The sequence below is a fragment of the Pelobates fuscus genome, chromosome 1 (genome assembly GCF_036172605.1).
Source record: "Pelobates fuscus isolate aPelFus1 chromosome 1, aPelFus1.pri, whole genome shotgun sequence".
NCBI classification, from domain to species: domain Eukaryota; kingdom Metazoa; phylum Chordata; class Amphibia; order Anura; family Pelobatidae; genus Pelobates; species Pelobates fuscus.
Window position 1 is genome coordinate 122,872,111 of NC_086317.1, and position 22,651 is coordinate 122,894,761.

Genomic DNA, 22,651 nt, shown 5'->3' on the forward strand with positions numbered 1-22,651 from the left:
ATTTCTTGCTCCCTCTGATTGATGATGGAGAGTAAATTCTTCTTGGTCTGCAAACTCTTTTTCTCCCTTAGAGATATTCCCATGTCATTAGGCATGACAGACACATGGGGCACTTCCTCAGAGTCATATCCTTTTGCAGCCTCCTGCTTTTCATGTTCCATATTATTTACAGCTGGACGTTCCTGATACAGTGATTCTTTTTAACAGGAAGGTGCAGTCATTAGACACTGCATGAAAGGACCACTATAGGCACCCAGACCACTTGAGCTCAATGAAGTGGTCTGGGTGCCAGGTCCCTCTAGTGTTAACCCTGCAGTTTCAGAGAAACTGCTATGTTTACACTAGGGTTAATCCAGCCTCTAGTGGCTGTCTCATTGACAGCCGCTAGAGGCGCTTCCGCGCTTCTCACTGTGAAAATCACAGTGAGAAGACGCGGACGTCCATAGGAAAACATTGAGAAATGCTTTCCTATGTACTTATTGAATGCGCGCGCATGCACATTCAGCGGATGGCGTCGGAAGAGGGAGGAGAGTCCCAAGCGCCAAAGGAGTCTGGCGCTGGAGAAAGGTAAGTGATTAACCCCTTCCTCCCACTTCAGCCCGGTGGGAGGGGGACCCAGAGTGTGGGGGGACCCAAAGACCCTATAGAGCCAGGAAAACGAGTTTGTTTTCCTGGCACTATAGTGGTCCTTTAACCATTTAGCACCTCCATTGCTGAATGCCCTCCTCTTTACTTCATCCAATAAATGCTCCATACTCTAGTCAGTGTGTAAGAGAGCGGTGGACAGATCACAGCAACAAAACTGATGTAAGGGGGGAGGCAAGGGAAACAGCTGCAGTCCAAAATCTCAGGCGCCCAGTTTGCTTTTGATTCCGCTAGCGCCAAACAGTAACTTCAGAACAGCTTATAATGTAGGTTTTCCCACCCAAACAGAACGCTGACTGCACGAATACTTAGATTAACAGATACTTAGAATGACGGCTGACCACGAGGGCATCACTTCTGGCGCCAAAGTCGATGCCCTCGTGACCATGAGCGAACGTGCGAAGCACACAACGCTATTAGCCTTCAAACCTCGTCGCAGTGCACAAGGTCAATTGACCATGTGCAGTCCTTAGTGTTTTACATTTTTATGTTTGCATTGTATAGCTTTGTATAAGCACAACATGCTATATTGCACTAGCCCAATTTGCCACTTTTATGTATATCATTCTTCATTCAAAGATTTTATTATTAATAAGTTGATTTTTCTGTGTTTTTTTTCCCAACGTCAGAACTGATGTTTAGACAACAGTAACCACAACTGTGCACACCTTAGGAAGCAAAACTATAGAAGAAAAGAAAAAGTTTTTTTTTAAAAAAAAACAGTGACGCAGGAAGACACATTCCTTATAGGTACAGCTTTCTGTTTATTCTTATAGAATAGCAGAATTTACTCAAAGCAAAGATATTGTCTTCGTAAACTTACCAGTGAATTTATGGTGTTGCAATTGAACAGGAAGTGTGAGGTGCTTTCACAGAAGGTAACAGAATGAACTGACCAAAGTTCAAGTAAATTGTGATAAAGTCATGAGTCACACCTAAAACTTTTAAAATCCTTTGAAGGAGCTGTGTTTTTTTTTTTTTTTTTTTTACCAAGATATGTACATTCCTTTATAGTCTCAATTATGTGTTTTACTGGTGATATTTTTTATCTAAAGGTATATTCACTAATCACTACATCATAGTCAGCTATTTATTATTAATATTATTAGTAGAAGTAGTATTTATATAGCACCAACTTATTCTACAACGCTTTACAATATTACATTCTATAGCATGTAAGCTCATTGAGCAGGGCCCTCAACCCCACTGTTTCTGTGCGTCTGTTTTGTCTGGTTTCAACTATGTGTCTGTCAGTCCACTCATTGAAGAGCACTGCGGAATCTGTTGCCGCTTTATAAATAATAATAATAACGATGAAGTGGGGGACAAACTACTGCAAATTATACAGGAACCATAGGTTGATGAGGATCCTGCTCGAATGAGCTTACAACCTAGACTGAATTTTGAATTTAAATATTTAGCCCATAGAGTTGATTTGGAAACATTCTTCAACTCTGCTATAGTCACAGATTGACTATTTTAACCTTAAAGTAACACGATAGCGTTAGGAATACAAATGTGTATTCCTAACGCTATAGAGCCCTAGTCTCCTAAACAGTGGCGAATAAATGGTTAATTAAAGGAACACCATTTATTTCCTTACCTTAATCCAGCAGTGGGCTACTTTGGCACTGGTGACCTTTCCTCCTCCATCGACATCAGCTCCCGAGTGGAGTCGAATGCGCGTGCGCGGCCAGAGGCGCGCGCATTCAAACCCGTCTATAGGAAATCATTACTCAATGCTTTCCTATGGGTATCTTTTTTGATGCAGGAGGTCCCTGAGGATGTCCAGCATCAAATAAGTGCGATTTACTCAGTGTAAATCCCAGGGAGACAGCTACTAGAGGCTGGATTAACCCTGCAGTGTAAACATAGCAGTTTATCAGAAACTGCTATGTTTTCAGCTGCAGGGTTAAAACTAGGGGGACCTGGCACCCAGACCACTTAATTGAGCTGAAGTGGCCTGGGCGCCTACAGTGGTCCTTTAAGAATGTTATTTGTTTTTGTTTCACTATAGTTCAGTGATAGTGATCACACCTCTAGGTTTTAAGTGTGAGGAAAAAAGTTTCTTGGGAGATGTAAAATGGCATTGTAGAAAACCGAAAAAGCTAACCATGGAAGTTGTTATGTATTAAGTCAGAATATTGATAAAAGAACGGGATATGAATTAATGCTACCGCAAAAGAGTTGAGAAAGGTTTGAGGAAGAAATGAACTGTATGGGTGTAACAGTTGTAACCTGTTTTTAACTGAATGATTTGATTAGTTACGGAACAGGCCAAAATGGGGTACTTTAGTGCAGTGAACGTGATAAGATAATGGTGTAACTAAATGTTTATATTACTGACTGGAGAAAGATGTGTATACATAGCATTTCAAATGATTATAGCACCTATGATGTTTATGTGTACCAATCTCCTTGTGCACTATGTAACACTGAAATATTCCAAATTCAAATGTTCATTTTAAGTGTGGTTCTTTCTGCCTTGCTTGTTATAGTTGACGATTTACTAGGCTTCTAGGTAAGACACCTTTTCCCATGTATGCAGGCGCCCTATTAAATCTTGAGAGACAGAGAAATGGAAGGAAATCTTCAGTGATTATGCAAAGCAATGAGGACTTTGATCTAGTGTAAGTGGTCAAGGTTTAGAAGATTAATTCCTGTATAAAAATGATTTTAAGACCCACCAACACCAGAGCGCACTGGCATAGCAGCTAACTTAAAATTATATGTCTGAATTGCTTGAATAAATCAGTGAATATTTAACCCTAATGCAAACATCGCTATCCTAACCTTACCTTAACTCTCTCAATTGGGAGCCACATCACCCCTGCATACACAGTTGTATAATCCATCTTCCTTGTGGTGAAATGCGTGGGGATGCCACATGCTCCCTCATTAAAGCTTGTGGGAGTGGGAGGCAGAAGACGATATAGCGTTCTTATGAAAATGATTGCCCTAAATGTACCGAGCTTGTAAGGGAGACTACTTGTCCCTCGATCGGCCCCTGATATTGTAAACAAAAAATCAATCCTCCAACAACAACAACAACAACAAAAGATTGTATTACCTCTGTTCATATCTGTGCATGCTATACAGACTGAATAGAAAGCATATCTTGTGTTTCACCAAATATCTCCAACATATCATCAAATACCTCTGGCAGGTGTGAGCAGAGTTTGTCAATGTTGACCTGAACTTAAAATGGGTCCAATTTGGGGTTTTGACATGCCAATGCTCTGAAGGACCAAGGCCTTTCTTTGGCTCAGATACCAGATATGATCATTAGATATGATATGATATGATCATTAGAAAAATGAGCATTTATGAACAATTCTCAATCCATCAAGATTCAGTAAATAACCAATTAATATACAGGTATACAGTCTATTAATATACAGGTATACATTATATTAATATACAGGTATATATTATATTAATATACAGGTACACAGTCTATTAATATACAGATATACATTATATTAATATACAGGTATGCATTCTATTAATACACAGATATGCATTCTATTAACAGGTATAAAGTCTATTAATATACAGGTATATATTCTATTAATATACAGGTACACAGTTTATTAATATACAGGTATATATTCTATTAATATACAGGTACACAGTCTATTAATATACAGATATATATTCTATTAATACACAGATATGCATTCTATTAACAGGTATAAAGTCTATTAATATACAGATATGCATTTTATTAATATACAATATTATATATGTATTGTATATGTATCTATCCGGTATAACTTGATATTCATGGAACTGCATAAATAAAATACAAATAAATCTGATTCCTGTGTCTTACCTATACACGGCATGACCTGGACACAAATTAATACGTATAATAGCCAAGCAGAAAAGTGGTTGGTACTGCCTCTTCTAACGGACTTGTGATCGCTGGGCAGCATCCTGAAAAATACATGATATATTATTGTAAACATGCTGTAAATTAGTGTAATATTATTGAAATCACATGCATAATATTACAATGACCTTTTTTTTTACAACTATTTACCTCACGTTTTTACCATAATAATACATGGTACATATTTATATTTGTATTCTTTTTAATAAAGAAATACTCTTGAAAGAATCACTTGTTCTCTTGAAAAGTGCAAAGGCACATTACTGGATTGTTGCATTAGGTCTATCTTCCAAAGCTCAACTTGAGACCAACTGCATACAAATTGGTCTAAAGCTGGTTTAAACAGAAAGATCAGAAAACAGTCAGCTAGCATTAACACGAACTTATGGTTGGATGCAATATTAAATAATTGTAATTAACTTAAAGTAACATTTCAATTCAAATCGTGTACTGAATTTTCCTGTGGAGAAATGTCCACCGGTTTTGAATTGAGGGCTCTGGTCCCCACCTCCAATGCTAACGCAAGAGAGCCAGAAGTTCCTAAGTTCCATTAGCTCTCCTGAGTTAAGCCTTCCAGGGCTAGCTAATTTGTAGGTTGGGATGAGGTGACAACAGTGCCCAGTAAAAAAAAAGTAAAACCAGTGAATTGTAGTGGTGATGGTGTTTGGAGTGTTCCTTTAACACATATAGGCATTCAGGATATATCTTACACGTGCATGCAATGTTATTACGGTATTATCCTGTTTTCCTCAGGCACTATTTGCTAATTACATTTAAAGGCTTGTAAAAACATTATTCTGGAATTTTTGAGAAACGCCCGAACAAAAAAAGTAACACTTTGAAATTTGTATAAAATATGCAATTGAACAAAATATAGTTGTAAAGTAGTGCTGCTACTGGCTTAGATAAGTTATAAACTGTTCGGAAACAGTCTTGGTCAAGGAAGCTGATTCTTTATTACATTTGGCGTGCACACCACATTTCTGATTGATTCTGTCTGTGTGGCTAGAAACTTTTTAAGGGTCATTTACTAAACTGTGAATTGTATGTAGTTCACAATGGGAATTACAATTTCAAGGCCAAAGCAGCAGAGCTGGCAACCTAGCTGATTTATTCCAGTTTTGATGGCTGCTCAGCAGCATGAGGAGTTAATGGGTGCACTTGCTCACTCAAAAAACAAAAAAAACAAAGGAAGAACAAAACCTGGCATCTGAAATTCTCCTCTTAAAGGGACATCCCAGAACCCCTAAAGCATGTTAGCTTGCTGTAAAGCTATGTATGAAGAGCTTGTCCTCTTTTTTTCATTTTGGGAAAAGTGAAGATTTCAATAAAAATTGTCCCTTTTATAAATGAACCTTGTTACCCTGACTTTCAAACAGACAACTGGTTTGCTCAGTGGCGCTAAACTAAGGAGGCAGCTATTGCTCAGAGCACCTGCCTTGCAAAGACTTATCATTGAGCTACATTGGGAAGTCTGTGATTGGACAGCCACAGAAACTCCAGGCAGGGTTAAAAGGGAGGGTTGCAAAGGCAGCAAAGAAGAGAAACTGCAGCTTTTACAAGCTGTTTTAGATATATCAATGTGGGAAAAAATGCATAATAAAAATGTATGAATTGGGTAAAAGCTAATACAAAAACAGTAAAAGATTTAAAAAAATTAGATACTGAGAGCAGAGGGGAAAGGCAACATATAATCAGCAAAAGGTGGAAATAATTATGCAGTGTGCAACACATCTGAGTCAGGGGTTTCAGGTACTTATCTAAGGGAGCAGCAATAAGATTAAAGGAGTTGCTATTTATACTACACTTACTGCTCTGATTAGTTACTGGATAAAATTACTAGATTGGTTACTTCATTACAGGAACACTATAGGTTCAGGAACACAAACATGTATTCATGACTCTATAGTGTTAAAACCACCATCTAGCACCCCTTGTGCCCCCTTGTAAAATGTTTGATCTGCCGCTATCATCAGAAGTGATTATCTGAGCCAATCACAATGCTTTCCCCTAGGATTGGCTGAGACTGTCAAGGAGGCAGATCAGGGGCAGAACCAGCACAAGCAAAACACAGCCCTGGCCAATCAGCATCTCCCATAGAGAAGCATTGAATCAATGCATCTCTATGAGGAAAGTTCAGTGTCTGCATGCAGAGGGTGGAGACACTGAATCAGGGCCGCCATCAGGGCATGACAACCGTGACAATTGTCACGGGCCCGGCAGCCCTGGGGGGCCCGGCCGCCCGGGCCCCACGTGTAGTGGCGGATTTGCCGCCGGTGCAGTTGCACCGGCGCCCGCACGCTGATTGGGCCCATCGGGTGGCCCACGCACTTAGGGCCACCCGATGGGCCCCATATCTTCAGGGGCCCGGTCAGCGCTGTGGCCGTGTAAAAGCGCGACCGGGCCCCTTTAAAAAAAAAAAAAAGCAGCCGCAGCAAGTGCTGCTGGGAGCTCACTCCGCGCGGGAGGAGCGCGCGCCCGGCAATGGTATTGGACTGGAATAGTGCAAACATACCTGAGTCACAAGAAGATGGAATGAAAAAGAAAAAGTGCACAGCAACGTTCGAACTGCACTCAGGTCTTTGTCCAGCCGACTGCCAGTCCCATCAGCCCCAGCCAGCCACCCTCCTGCAAAGACAAGGTAAGAAAAAGGAGGGTGGCTGGAAAATGAGCTGTGTGAATGTATGTCTGTGTATCTGTGTGTATGTCTGTATGTCTGTCTGTGAGTCTGTCTGTATGTATGTCTGTTTGTGTGTCTGTCTGTCTGTATGAATGTATGTCTGTATGTCTTATCTGTATGCATGTCATTATGTGTGTATGTCTGTCTGTCTGTGTGTATGTCTGTCTGTGTGTGTATGTCTGTCTGTGTGTGTATGTCTGTCTGTGTGTGTATGTCTGTCTTTGTGTGTCTGTGTGTGTGTATGTCTGTATGAATGTCTATCTGTATGCATGTCATTATGTGTGTATGAATGTCAGTGTGTGTATGTCTGCATGTCATTATGATTGTGTGTATGTATGTCTGTCTATCTGTCTGTATGAATGTATGTATGCCAGTATGAATGTATGTATGCCAGTATGAATGTATGTATGCCAGTATGAATGTATGTCTGTATGTCATTATGAATGTGTGTATGTATGTATGGATGTCAGTGTCTGTATGAATGTCTGTATGCATGTCTGTATGCATGTCTGTATGCATGTCTGTATGCATGTCTGTATGCGTGTATGTCTATCTGTATGCATGTCATTATGTGTGTATGAATGTCAGTGTATGTATGTCTGCATGTAATTATGAATGTGTGTATGTCAGTATGAATGTCTGTTTGTATGTCAGTATGAATGTGTCTGTATGTCCTTATGCATGTGTATCTGTATGTATGTTAGTATGTGTCTGTCACTATGTATGCCTGTGTGTCTGTATATGTGTGTATGTCTCAGTATGTGTGTGTCAGTATGTATGCCTATATGCGTATCAGTATGTGTGTCTGTTAGTATGTATCAGTGTGTGTGTGTGTGTGTATGTGTCCTTTTGTATCAGTAAATGTGTTTGTGTCTGTGTGTGTATTCCTGTGGGCGGGATTTGGAGGCGGTCTCTGTGGGCGGTTTTGGAGGCGGGCCCCCAGGGGCCCAGACCCTGAGCTCAGTTAGGGGCCCCAAAATTTCTGGTGGCGGCCCTGCACTGAATGACAGTACTGTGCAGCACTACCCCAGGAAGCATCTCTAGTAGCCATCTGAGGAGTGGCCAGTGCAGGTATTCCTAAGCTGTAATGTAAACACTGCATTTTCTCTGAAAAGACAGTGTTTACTGCAAAAGCATGAAGGGAATGATTACATTCACCAGTACAAATACTATAAGCCAGGCTTCCCCAAACTCTGGCCCTCCAGATGTTGCTGAACTACAACTCCCATGATTCTCAGCCTATCTATTTCATTCATAGAATCATGGGAGTTGTAGTTCAGCAACATCTGGAGGGCCGGAGTTTGGGGAAGCCTGCTATAAGCTGTAGTTGTTCTGGTGACTATAGTGTCGCTTTAAATTTTCTCTGTTCTCATTTATATGCTCTTTTTGCTGCTGAGGGAATTAAAAGAAAGAGTGAAAGCATAGCAGGATCCTATGGGCCTTGTGATAAAACATACAATTCCCTGGTGAATTCCTGACTATGATTAACCCTGCAAGTGTAATTATCTTGAATATCTGAATCTTAGATAAGTAGTCACTAAAGTAGATACTATCATCAAATTCAACAGTTAAACTGATACATTTGATGAGTATTATGGTTACATTGAAAAGCAATATTTCATCCAAGGTTATGGAAGAATTATTCCATATAATGAATCTGTCGTTCTAACTGTCATTGCTATTATACATGATGTCTCTCATATGACTGCTTAGACATTTATTTGCCTAGGATGGACAAACGTATATTGCATTCTGTAATGAGACATATTGAGAGAGATCTCTTACGGGATTTTAGACTGGAAAATATTTGATTGTGTCCGTGAGGTTATTCCATAATTGCAGTTCACTGTAAGAATATGAGAATCGAGACACTTTCTTTTTGTTTTGTAGTATACTAGATAAAATATTATCATTATTTTACACTTAACAGAACTAGTTATTCAAAGGGACATTACGCTAAAGCCCTATAGTTTGCTGAAGTGATTAATGTGTGACAAGTGTGTCCTCTTTTCTATTTTACAAAAAGTACAGATTTCAACAGAAGTTAGTACTTTTATAGATTAACTTTGTTAAACCCCATGGCTGTCAATCAGAGTGTTACTTCCTGATTTGTTTGCCTCAGTGCATGCATGCTGTCATTGGGGTATATGTACTAAACAGTGATTTTTTTAATTGTTTTTGTATTTGGGCACTGGGAATTCTGTGTAGATCAATACATTTTCTGCAAAAAGCTGCATTTTGTATAACCTGTATTCTGAGTAGGTAAATGTATTATTTTCGGTTATGTAGCCATGTTTACTTCTGCTCATAACATAAATTTGTAAAATGGCGGCCTTTTTTCAATGCCGAAGAAAGCTGTTCCTAATTATCCTTTATAAAATCCACAGCCAATCATTTTTATATGATATATATTCCAATTTGAGACAAAGCCATCGAATTTGTAAAATCTGGCACGCCCAGAAGTTTCCAAACGTTATGCTATGATGCCAAAGCAAATTTCGCATTTTAACCAAAGTCTCTGTTGAATAATTGAAGAAGCAGTATCTCAATTTGTCAAAATAAATTCATCTAAAAAATTTAAATATGATTATTTATTTATATATTCTATCAGCCAAAGTCACCAAGACAAATGCTTTTGTGAGAAAATGGGTATTGTAGTTATGTCAACAACAAATTAAAGCCATAAAGGCTGGTAAGTTAAATCTAAAAGAAAAAATAGACAATTTGTAATAAAGTACTGTACTGAGTTTGCACAAACATTTTTACTAAACCTGTCACTCCAGTTTTTGTAGCTGAAAGACACTAATTAAAAAAATAAAAACAATCACAATGATGAATTGCAAGGTACTTGGAAAAAAAAAAGACAAATGGCATTGTAGCTTAGCACTCCCAGTAGAAAACATAAAAAATAGCATGACTGGTATCTCTCCATCGAGACACAACAAAAATCTGGAGGAGGTGCACTCTTTGGTCTTAATAAGAAATCAAGGCAACAAATAGATCTGATTATAGTAGAAAATCCTTGTTATTTCTTTATCTTGCTGTCAAATATACACTTATTGACGCTATGAAAGTTGGAAACTCCACAATAGTGTGTTCCGCATGCAATTAAATGGTTACTCTTGATTATAAATACTACAGTATGTTTCATTTTCCCACTGAACAAACTCCCGAACAACTAGACCAGCCGTATGCGGAGTGTGCCACTCATTAACCTCTGTTACCTCATTAACACTCCTAAGCAATAAATGTTCTAAGCCGTCGGCTGGGTGGTCGCCGTTTGGTATGCGAACACGTGGTGGCGGCCATCTTTAGCCGCAAATACACAGAGCGGTGTTTGGCCGTCGAGTGCATGGGACCCAAATCGGACACTCAACGGCACAAACACAGCTAGAACATCCCTTCCATCAACGTTTGGTAAACGTATGGGTATTGAAAGGCGTTCGGGGGGAGCAAGCTCCCGAACGAGAGACAGAGACTGAACCTACCCACAAACCACTGTGTTTGGTATTTTGACTATATTGAGTATTCCCAAAAGAGACCGACTGCACAGCCTGATTTCATGGAACTCTTTTGGACAGGAGCCTTGTGTGCGGTCGGTCAAAATATGACCTCCATGGAAATCCCGAAACCCCTGAACCGATCTGGGTGGTTTCTGGATATGTTGGTCACCCAGATCGGGGCTATCAGGGGATGTCATTTTTGTGGGGTTTCCATGGGTCTTGGGGGTACTTTCGGGGTACTGCTAAAATGTTTTTTTTTTGTGCCTGGAGATAATTGAGTTAGTACAGTTCCTGACTCAATTATCTCTCAGGCACAGGGCAAGGATTAACCTATTTTGTATGGGAGTGTTCTGGACCTGAGAGCCAATGTAATTGTGTGGATGTTTTAACTGTAGTCTACTCTCAAGTCCCGGGGGGAGTGCCCCTTGCATGGGGACTGACATAAAAGGCCCTGTGTGGCCCCATTAAAAGCAGTTGTCCCACAGCATAGAGCTTTAACAGCTGTTTCCCTTCTGCTTTGAGTGCTAAATCACTAGCTCTTATAAAAGTTGTTCCTGCTCTGCATCACAGCATCCCTCACACTGGTGGCGAAACCCCTCTTCCCATCTTAGCTGCCAGAGGTTTAACTACTTTTCCAGCAGTGCCATAGGGGTGTCATTAGCAAGCCTTGAGCCTTTTTTTTTGTATAGTGAGCTATTTAATGGAGGAGGGCAGTCAGCTAATGCTGTAGGCCAATGAATGCCATCTAGATCGGCATCCTGCTTCTACAGAACCCAGAAATGTGCCAGCAGAAGATGTATGAGCCCAGTGTGTACCTAGGTAAAAGGGCAAAACATTGCTAAATTGGCAAAGGCCAGGGTACCCCAGACATCATAACTACTACAGCAGGCTGTAGTAGTTATGATGCTTGTAGTAACCTTTTAAGAGACACGATAGGCACCCAGACTTGAATTAAATTTAAGTGGTTTGGATGCCAAGTCCTCTGTTTTAATTCTACAGCTGAAATAATTGCTCTTCTGTCAGAATGACAATTTTTTTTTTTTCATAGTTAACCTGCCTCTAGTGGCTGACATACTGTGCCACTAGAGGAAATTCTGCAAACTAGTGGTGTTAAACTCCACTATTTCTATCAGATGGTCTCATAGAGAGAGACCATATGATTAGTGCAGGGTGGTGGTGCCTGCTCACTAGTCTTCAATGCTTTCCCACAGGGGACAGAGCAATGGGGCATGGGAAGCAAACCTCACGGGGATGGGGGAGTGGACACCTAAACAGTTACTAGGGCACTTCAGAGTTAGAGATACACAATTGGAATCATAATGCTATAGTGTTCCTTTATGCACAAACAGGCATATTTTTTTTACAGATTTCAACCTAAATATCTGTAGGTTTAATAATGGCAAGCTATTTTTACACAACGTTTTATTCCATGTTACAGGTTATGACCCTAATAGATCATATATTTATTTTCAGGCCTCTTGCCTCATTTTATCATCCATTGCTCTCACTATCGCCCCACCTCCTATAGATCCCTTCCAGCTATGGTTTACCTCTATCCTACACACAATTATGACTATTTTCCCCTTGAATATATTTCCAGAATGACTTTCCCATCCCTTCATGGCCCCCTCCTTCCCATGTATTATTTTTATTCTGTTTTTTTCCCCTTCAGTTTTTTTAAGACCATAATTCTCATCTGGCACATACATTTGTGGCTTCTGCCAACCTAGCAAAAATCATTTTGAACACAGAAGAATAGTAGTCATTCACTGAAATGTATGATTCTTACTCAGACTATAGAAAGGGATTTCTAAAGATAAATAGTCACCTTAACAGAAGGTAAACACATTCCTTTCTGAATAGAAAAAGCTTCACATAAGACATAGGATAAATTAGTTTGGCAAATATGCAACATGTTAACAAAACTCTGGCTCAAAGTCAATCATAACAAAATGCACATCAATTATTATTGAATTGTTTGTTGTCTCTCCTGTAGAAACTAAATCTGCCTACTGTTCTTAATAAAGATGATTGTGGCTTTTTCCAAATTAGACACCTATTGCTATATATGAAAGCACTCCTAACGTAGCAGGAATTAAACATTCATAAGTCTGTCTTAAAAATTGGACAAAAATATACCCTTATCATTCACATTGTCCATGGTTGTCATGCACCTAAATATATCTATACATCTAGAAGACAGTGATGTTCATATATTGAAAAGTGTGTTCTAATATTACTGTGTACATGCTTATATTAATCATTTTAAATATTCTAGGCAAACATTAAATCCACTGAGGAAATTAAATTAGAAAATCTGCATAACTATGAAATACCAAGAAATAAACAAAAATAACAAATGTTTTACATCTGCACCAGGGTGTAACTAGTGAGACCTCCTGGCCTACTGAGATTTGTGTTCTCAGAAAAATTATTCTCTCCAGAAATCTGTTGCAAGGGTACCATAGGTCAGTCCGCCCTTTCCAGCGGTCCCTCTGACTTGAATACATGTAAATGGACTCTTATGTGTGTACTTATAAAATCAGATGGGCAGGGAACAAACACAGCTGAAAATGTTTGCACTAGTTATCTCCCTGCATCTGTAACGTATATATGCAAGTAGTCAATTAAAATACCTATGGAGTGAAGCACTTCCCATACATATACTATTATGTAATCGTCTCCATAAGAGTCTAAAATTCAAGCAACATACATTAAGTCCCCTGCCCTGGCAGCAGCTATAGAGCCATTCGAGACACAGTATTTGTTCTATATGGGTTTGATAATACTAAAGAGAAGGGATTTGCAGTTCTCCTCAAGCAGGTCTACTCAATAAACCAGGAATTTTCAGGAATTGATGAAGCAACTGCACCAGAAAATAAAATTTACCAACTTACCTTTTTACAGCTCAGTTATTTTGTTGTAAACATTTTTATTGTAGTCATGTCATAAGCTTGGTTAACAAACATTTTTTTTTTTGTAGCGTGTAAGTGCCTGCGCAGAGGCATGGTTCTCGGTACAGTGTTATAAGCCATTGGTTGCCTGTGCAGAGGCAGGTTTGGCATTCTTTATGCATCATAGTTATCTGTCATACATTGCGGTTTGTGTATGTCTGGATGTATACGTTTATTTTATGTAAATGTTGTGGTAGACATACAGGTACGTTTTTGGACCTTGTCGTGAGCTTGTTGTGTCTAGTTAGCCCCTGTGTGCTTTGCGTGTGCTAGTGTTTTCGACTATTTATCGCGTCTGTTGGGATTGTTGATGTTGCCTTTGATTTTTACTTATGGCTTTGTGTAGTAGGTCTTTATGTGGGAGTGTAGTGTGGGTGGGTGTGGCATATCTCCTATATGTTACTTTTTCTGTCCGCCCCAGTGGTAGTCCCGCTCGTCTTGGCTTCTCGTCTTGCTTACTGCTGTAGATTTTGCGGGGTTTGCTGGGATCTGGCGGATGGTGCGGTGTCTAGTTTTTCTATTAGTATTGTGTCCTTGGGTCTTTGGTGTGTTTCTCGACGTGTTGGCCCCTTCAACTATGTCGGCCATATATTCGGTCTGTGTGTTGGACGGGTGTGTTTGTGTGTGCATCCATTTTGTGTAGTTTATGACATTGTTTTAGCGTGTTGCGGACGTGGTCATGTAGGTTGTTCGATGTGTTAGGTTGTCTATGTCTTAGTGGGGATCGCCGTAGCGAGTAGCCGTGTTCGTTTGATGTCTTCACTCCTTATGGTAGCTTGGTCTTTTTTGGTGTCTGTAGTCGTCTGTTTGAGAGTGTTGTGGGTAGGAGAGGGCTGGGGGGGAGGGCAGGGGATGGGGGTTGGATGTCTTGTCTCCCGTTGCTGCCCCAGCCCGTCGCGCCCCGCAGCCTCCCGAACCCCTACTCTCTTTCTGCGGTTACTGTGTTATGTGGTGGTGTTGAAAGGAGTTTGAGGTGGTATGGCATATCCAGTGGAGCCAACGTTTTATGTAGCGGTCCCTTTGTGTCGGGGTATTAGCTTTCAGATCCTCGAATTTCCGTGTAGCTTCCACCTCCCCCACCCAGCGTCTCAATGGGGGTGTGGTGGTCTGCTTCCAGTATATGGGGATGGTCGCCTTGACTGCGTTAAGCCGTCTGAGGATAATGGATCTGGCGTATGCCTGTGTTGTCATGGTGGTTCGGTGTAGGAGGAAGGCGGCCGAGGTCTTCGGCAGTAGTTCGTCTGTTATTTCCTGTATCGTTTTACGGATCGTCTCCCAGTAAGGATGGATCCTGGAGCAGGACCACCAGATATGTGTGAACGTTCCCACCTCCTCCTCGCATCTCTAGCAGGTGTCTCGTATCTCTGGGTTTCTTGCGTGAAGCGCCGACGGCATCAGGTACCATCTGGTGAATATTTTGTACGAATAGTTTTCCTGTAGGCGCGCTGAACCCGGCATTTTCTGTATCAGGGTGATGGTTTTGTCCCATTCTGCCTCGGTCATGGGTTCGTCTAGGTCTTCCTCACAGTTTCTGATGCAGGGGGGCGCTAGTAAGTATCTGCTTGCGATCAGGACTGAGTAAATCTGCAATATAGCTTGTGGCGGTTCCTTGTCTTGTGTGCATAGGAGTTCGAATGACGTTGGGTCTCTCAGGAGGGATGTTTTTTGAGGGATGGATCGGGCGTATTGTGCGATTTGCGCTCTCGCCAGTGTGTGCATGAATGTGTGTGGTCGGTTCGGGAAGAGTTCGTTCAGCGGGCGGATATCGAATGGGTGTTGGAGGACGTCTTTCATGCAGAGGATTGGTTTCTGTCCTATCGCTCCTGGGGATGGGCCGAGTACTCCTGCCGGGAAATCTGTGTTGCCCCTCAGAGGGAGGAGTGGGCTCGGGTCTGTCGTCAGGTTTTGTTTCGTGCCCTGCCTGTGCCAGACTTGCATTGTCGCCGCCACAGAGGGATTGGTAATGTGTTTGTGTCTGTACGCTGCTTTGGGGATCCATGGTAGGGTTCGGAGGTCGCAGTTGGTCATAAACGATTCCAATTGGGTCCACGGTTTTGGTGCCGCTAGACACCGACATGCTGATAATTCTCGTAAGGTGTGCAGCGTGGTAATATTTCTCAAAATCTGGCAGCCCCAAGCCCCCTCGGAGTTTAGGTAGGATCAGTTAGGAGTGTGCTATGCATGGGGATCTGCCCTTCCAAATAAATCTGCGGACTTCTGTCTTTAGTGTCGAGAAGAACGTTTGCGGGGCAAGTATCGGTACTGTTTGGAATATAAATGGCAGTTTGGGTAGTAGCGTCATCTTAACCGCATTCACCCTTCCCAGCCACAAGATATAGTATGAGTTCCATTTGTGTAGTTCTTCTGTTGCTGTTTTCAGTATCGGGAGGTAGTTGTGCGTGTATAGATCTGCTGGGTTTGGTGTGAGCCAGACTCCTAGGTATCTCATGCGTTGGTCGCACCAGCGGTATGGGTGTTGCCAGATCGTTTGTCTGAGTGTGTGGTTGACGGTCAGGTTCAGGATCTCCGACTTCGAGTGGTTGATTTGAAGGTTCGAGAGGTGGCCGTATAGCTCGATTCCGTCTGTATGGCCTGTAGGGAGGTCACCGGGCTCGTGACTACGAACAGGAGGTCGTCTGCGTATGCCAGGATTTTATGGTGTGTGTTTCCAATTGTTAGTCCTTGTATGTCCGCATTGTGTCGGATCGTGGTGAGGAAGGGTTTTAACGTCAGCGCAAAAAGTATGGGCGAGAGCGGGCAGCCCTGTCTGGTTCCGTTGTGTATCTGGAACGGGTCCGATAGCGCGCCGTTGATCCTGATTTGTGCCGTTGGGCATGTGTACAGTGCCGCCACCCAGGTGAGGTATTTTGCCCCTATGCCGAGGTGTTGGAGCGTTTCGAACATCAGGACCTAGTCTACCCTGTCGAACGCTTTTTCCGCGTCTGTTGACAGGAGTAGCACTGGGGTCTTTTGTGTTCTGGCATGTGCTATAATGTTCAGGGTTCTAATGCTGTTGTCCCTTACCTCCCTGCCTGGGATGAACCCCGTTTGGTCTTGGTGGATAGTTGCAGGCAGTAGCGGTGCCAGTCGGGTCGCGAGGACACTCGCCAGGAGTTTGAGGTCCGTATTTAGCACGGAGATCGGGCGGTAGCTAGGGCATAGTGTCAGGTCTTTTCGCTCCTTCGGAAGAAGGGTAATGTTTGCTGAAGTGAATTGGGTTGTCGGTATTGCTCCTTAGTGGATGGAGTTGAGGGCTATGAGGAGTTTTGGTACAGTTTCCTGTGCAAAGGTCTTGTAGTACTGGAGGGGAAGGCCATCTAGTCCCGGTGCTCTGCCTGTTTTCGCTCTTTTGATAGTGTGTGCCAGTTCCTCCGGTGTTATGGGTGTCTCCAGTGTTTCTCGTCGGCCTCTTCTATTTCTGGCACATTTGCCGCGGCTAGGTATCTCCGGATGTCATTGATTTTACTGGGTCGTGGTGCTCCTGGGGCCTCCCGGCGGAGGTGGTATAAGTCTTGGTAGTAGGCTTGAAACGCTGTGGAAATCTGGTCCGGCATGTGCCTGAGTCGCTGTTGTGCGTCTTTGATTTTTGGGATGTAAAGTTGGGTTTTGCGTTGTTTTGGTAGGTTTGCTAACAACCTCCCGCACTTGTCCCCGTGTTTGTGTATCATGTGTTTATAGTGCTGGTAGGAGCGTTGGATCGAGCGGTTGAGGTGTGTGGTGAGTTGATCTCATTTGGATACTAAGTCCCTGTACGTTGTCGCATCTAGGGTGCGTTTGTGCCTGGCCTCTAGGTGCGCTATCTCCTGGCTGAGGTCAAGAACCTCTTGCACCGCCACCTTCTTGCGTGTTGCGCACATCGTGATGATTTGGCCGCGTATTACCGCCTTGTGTGCCTCCCAGCATGTCAGTGGCGTCACATTGTCCGTCTTGTTTTCCTCAAAGTATTCTTGGATGGAGTGGCTGATCTTGTCTACCACTGTTACGTCAGTGAGGATCGATTCATTCAGTCTCCATGACATCTGTCTGGGTCTAAACAGCGGTGATTTCAGCCGTATGCGGATTGGGCAGTGGTCCGACCAGGTCATTGGTAGGATCTCTGCGGTGGTGAGCAGGGTCAGGTTTTGGTGTGGTGTGAGAAAGTAGTCCAATCTTGTGTACGTTGAATGAGTCGTTGAATAGAAGGTGTAGTCGCGGGTCGATGGGTGTAATGCCCGCCAGCAGTCCGCTAGTTGGTGGTGATTAAGGAGGCGGAGTGTGTTTGCGTATCTGTTGCGTGGAGTTGTGCCGTGTGTGGATGAGGAGTCTTGGTCTGGATTTAGTGTCAGGTTCAGGTCTCCTCCGATGATCAGAGTGCCTTCTGTGAATTTCATCAGGGTGCTGAGAACGTGTCTTAGGTAGTGGTGTTGTTTCGTGTTAGGGGCGTACACGTTGGCGAACGTGTACGTTTGGTCCAGGATAGTGCCTTTTGTGAAGATATACCTTCCTTGTTTGCATCTGATGGTGGCTTTCTCCGAGTAAGGGACGTGCCTGGAGAAAAGAATGAACACTCCTTGTGTGCGTCTATCGGGGTTGTTGCTGAAGTATCCTGTTTGGAAATTGCGGTCCTTTAGGGCTGGTGCTCTGCCTTCTTGGAAGTGTGTTTCCTGGAGAAATGCTATTGATGCCTTGTAATGTTTCAGGTCTCGCAGAAGCCTAGTTCGTTTCTCTCTGATGTTCAAGCCGTGCACGTTGTAGGAGACTATACTTAGTTCCTCCCGAGTGAATCCGTTCGGCCCCGGGGCCGACAGCGCCCGGGCGGCCTGGGGAGACGATTTGGTAAGGTGGTGGGGGGGGGAGGAAGGGGGAAGGATGGTGCGTGGGGGGAGTGTTTGTTGGTGTATTTGTGGTGCGGTTGTGATCACGTCTGGGTTCTGTAATGGGTTTGTGTGGACTTGTTTTGTCTTAGGTGCTACGTAGTGTGTACAGGTTAATGGACAAGTGTCCCGGTGGTGCGACTGTTCGACCGACCAGTTGGTAGGTCTGGGTCGACTCCGGGAGTTGTGTGTCCCCTTTCCGGAAGGGGGTCTTATGTCCTATGCCTGTGGGGGTGTCAGGCTATGTGTCTGGGATGGCTTGGCCCTGGCGTCCGCCGAGTTTATGTGGGTTTTGTAGTTTGTGGTAGGTACGTGGTACGTGGTCTCCCATCTCTTCAGTGGCTGTGTGATTGGAGCGTCCGCTCTGTCTCTCGCTGTATTTCATGTGTGAGTCATCAGTGGTACGTTAAGTGTGCTATTGCTGTCCCTCTGCCGGCTTAGAGCAGTCAGTTTGGTTGGTCATTTCGCCAGCTAGTGCACGGGCATGATTGAGTTGGGGGGGACCTCCGTTTGCGGGTCTTGTGGATTTATTGTTGTGATTGTGCGTCGTAGTGGTTTTGTGGGGCTAAGCTTTGCTGGGTCAGGGCGGTCTAGTGAGGTCTTGGGGTGGGCTGTGTCGTGGGTCAGGTCTGAGAGTGCTGTTTCGTGGCCTGTTTTGAGTCTCGCGTTCTGGTGTATTGCAGGTGAGGGTTGGGGTGAGGTGTCGTAGCGTTCTCCGTCACATCATTCAGCGGTGTCCTATAGTGTCGTTCCACTCTGGTGTTCCTCATCTCTAGGTCATGTATGCTGTCAGATTTATTGCTTGGGGCTTGTCTGATGCCGTATTTGGGCGGGTGAGGTGTGCGTGTGTGGAGAGCGTCATACATGCAGTAACATTTGTAACATTTACAGCATTAAAGATAATTAAACCCCCCTGTGGTCATTTCTATTTTGTATGCAAGTTCTCTGCGGAGGTTTGTTTTGCTTTTGGCCCTCTATCTATTCCCTATATTACTATGTTGTGTTGCCTTTATGCGTCCTAATTTGGGGTGGTTAGGCGTATGTATTAGCCTTAAGCCATTTCATATCTGTGTCTGGTCCCTCTGATCAATACCTGGTCCGGTATCATGGTGTCGATATATGATTAACCTTTTTTTTTTCCCCACTTGTTCTTTCTTTTCCTTTTCCACCCCTCACCCTCTTCTTTTTCATCCCGCTCTCTCCCCCTTCTGTCCCCCCTTCTGTGCCTGCTCCTTTATCCCCCCCCTCCCCTCCTTGCCTCCCTTCTTCGTCTCCCTTCCCTTGCATCATTCTCACCCTTCCCTTCCTGGCCTCCCCACGTGTGACGTGGCTGTGGTTCTAATTTTCGTGTCACCTTAGCATGCAGTTGTTTTGCCGTTCAAGTCACGGCACTGGTTAGTTGCGGGTGGGTTCGCCTGCTTTCTCGTCAGCCCTCTCAGGTGGCGGTGTTGGCATGTTTTCCCGTTCCCCTCCCCAATAGTCCTGTTCCCCCCCTCACGGTGTGGGCCCCCATGTGATGCTGTGAGTGTTGCGTTTTTGTCCCCTCAGTCCCCCTGGTTATGCGTCCCCTGCCCCAAATTCTGCTTGTGTAGATGTTAAGCCCGTGTATGTCCCTTTTTTTTTCCAATCTTCTTCCCCCCCCCTTTTACTCACTGTTCATCTTGCCCTGTCAGTGGTCCGTGGGTCCCCCTACTGTAGCCCTGGCTGTATGGTGCTTCTTCTGTTTATTGTTCCCGTCTCGCTTGGTCTTGGTTCCAGCCGCATTGGCGTTGGTGCTGGGGCCTTTGGAGGCCGTTGTCGGGTCTGCGTGGTTGTTGCAGTCCTGGTGGTTGCTGGAGGAACGACCTCGCTAGCCAGTCGGGTACCTGTACCGGCGGGAGGCCCATGGCACGCATGAAGCCTGGGACTTCTTTTGGTTTCCGTATTACCAGATGGTCAGGGCCGTCTCTGGCTGTTAGGGAGAATGGGTATCCCCAGCGGTATCGTATTCCAGTCTGTTGCAGGGCCGACGTCACTGGGCGCAGGGCTCTCCTTGCCTGCAGCGTATATCGGGATAAATCTTGATAGATGGTTATAGTTTGTCCCTCCAGGCAGAGTGTGCCCATGTGGCGGGCTGTGCGTAGGATTTCTTCTTTTAGCTGATAATTGTCAAGACAGCATATTATATCCCTGGGTTGGTCCTTTGGTGCTGGCTGGGGTCTCAGTGCTCTATGTGCCCTGACTAGGCCTATTCTGGGTATATGCTGGCCCCCTAGTACCTGGGTGAAGATCTGCCTCAGCATTTCTGGGACATTTTCCAATGGGCCCCCTTCTCTCACCCCGCGGACGCGCAAGTTCAGCCTGCGGCCGCGGTTGTCCAGGTCGTCCACCCACGTGGTGAGGTGTGCCATGTCTGCTTTCTGGCCTGTTACCGCTGAATTGGTGTGTTCCAAATCTGTCCGGAGGGCCTTGGTTACGGCCTCCGCTACTGTCATGCGGGCCTCCACATCTGACAGGTCCGCGCAAAGCTGGGCTACTTCTTCGCGGACTACGCGGCCTAGGCGGTCTGAGAGGGCCTCAAAATCTGATTTTGTGAGGAGGTTGGGCAGTATATCCCTCCACTCTCCGTCCGGCGTCACTTGAGGCTCTGAGGTGAAGGATGGGGCCGGGGAGTATCTGGCTGGTGTGGATGGGAGTGATTCAGGTACCTGGCTTGAGGTCTCCATTTCCTTTTGCGGTGATAGGGCGCGGGCCGTGGCGTGGAGATATGATCTGATTGACTGTTCTCCCCCGCGGCCCGCCGGTCTCGGGGTGCTTCCTGGGTCAGCCTGCTTCTTTGTGCGACCCATCTGTGGTGTGTGGGTGAGCTGGATAAGCTTTATGTGTGCGGGTTAAGCTGGCGCCACGAGGAGCTGCGGGTTTATGCGTCCATCTTAGTCGGCCGCCGGACACGCCCCAAGTTCCAGCTCAGTTATTTTGCTCAACAATTTGCAATTCACTGCTCATTTCCTAAAAAAAACACTCCATTGTTAAAAAATATATATTTTAGTGAGAGTGTTCCTTAATGTGTATAGACTGCTGGAGGCCCCTTTACTTTAAAAAAAAAGTACATTATCATACAGGGGCGGATCCAGAGCCTGATCTCTGGAGGGGCACTTGTAGATTATTTAAAGAAATAATCCAGGCACAATAACCACTACAGCTCTGTGTAGTGGTTATGGTGCCAGGAGTGCCGAGAACCCCTCCCAAAGTAAATAGTCAAACCGTTTAAGAACAGTTTGACAACTTACCCAGGATCTGCTGGGATCTGGGGCAGTAGTAAGGCATAGGAGCAGTGGCAACGCTCCATGCTCACAAGAAGAGAACCTGGCAGAGCTGCAGGTAAGAGCTCTCCCGGGTCCTCTCTCCCTCCCTCCCCTGCCGGCTGCCAGCAGAGCACCTGCGGGCCGGGCAGGGAGATCACTGATCCCCCCTCCGGACCGTGAAGGCACATAGCAGGGCTGGCGCTTGAATAGCGCTAGCCCTGTATGTGCTGGCAGGGGAGAGCCTCGACTTGCTCTGTTTTCTCGGCGGGGTGGGGCGGGAGGCGGGGCAACTGCCCCGTTGCCCCCCTAAGCCCCCCCAGATCTGCCACTGTTACCATAACATTTACCTGTATCCATTGCTGAGACAGATTCCTCTCATTTGGGATTTGGTGTCATTATTCTGTTTGCAGGGCCGGCGCTACAGCTAAGCAAAATATGTAGCTGCCTAGGGCGCAATCTCCGGTTGAACAGGAAAAGGGGAGAGCACTGCACAGTGGTCCATCTGCTGCAGGCACTGCATTTATCTTGGCTGAACTGGCCGCAGGTAGAGGATCTTCTATATCCTCTACCTGGTCTGACAGGAAGCTGCTTCCTGAGAGCAAAGAGCTGAGGAGGACAAAGAGACACACAAAGGGGCTTAGGTAAACAGGAAAAAGAGACACACAGAAGTGCTGGGGGGCAAAGAGGCACACATAATGACTGGTGGGACAAAGAGACCAAAAGAGGGCTGGGGTGACAAAGTGTGATAATTGGTCTGTGTTTTCTCAGTTGATTAAGTCTTGTGTGTATATATATATATATATATATATATATATATATATATATATATATATATAT

The 22,651-nt window shown here is 44.3% G+C and overlaps 1 protein-coding gene across 1 annotated transcript in view; it reads right to left on the reverse strand.

The window, feature by feature from the left end:
• Positions 1–22,402, reverse strand: part of ADGRG2 (adhesion G protein-coupled receptor G2) — a 148,544-nt gene extending 126,142 nt beyond the window's left edge. The window contains exons 1-2 of the mRNA XM_063444698.1: positions 22,162–22,402; positions 4,481–4,584 (exon numbers count right to left, since the gene is read on the reverse strand). Of these exons, the coding sequence (XP_063300768.1) occupies positions 4,481–4,584; positions 22,162–22,193 (136 nt within the window). The 5' untranslated portion in view covers positions 22,194–22,402. The remainder of the gene's footprint in view (positions 1–4,480; positions 4,585–22,161) is intronic.
• Positions 22,403–22,651: the final 249 nt, after the last annotated feature.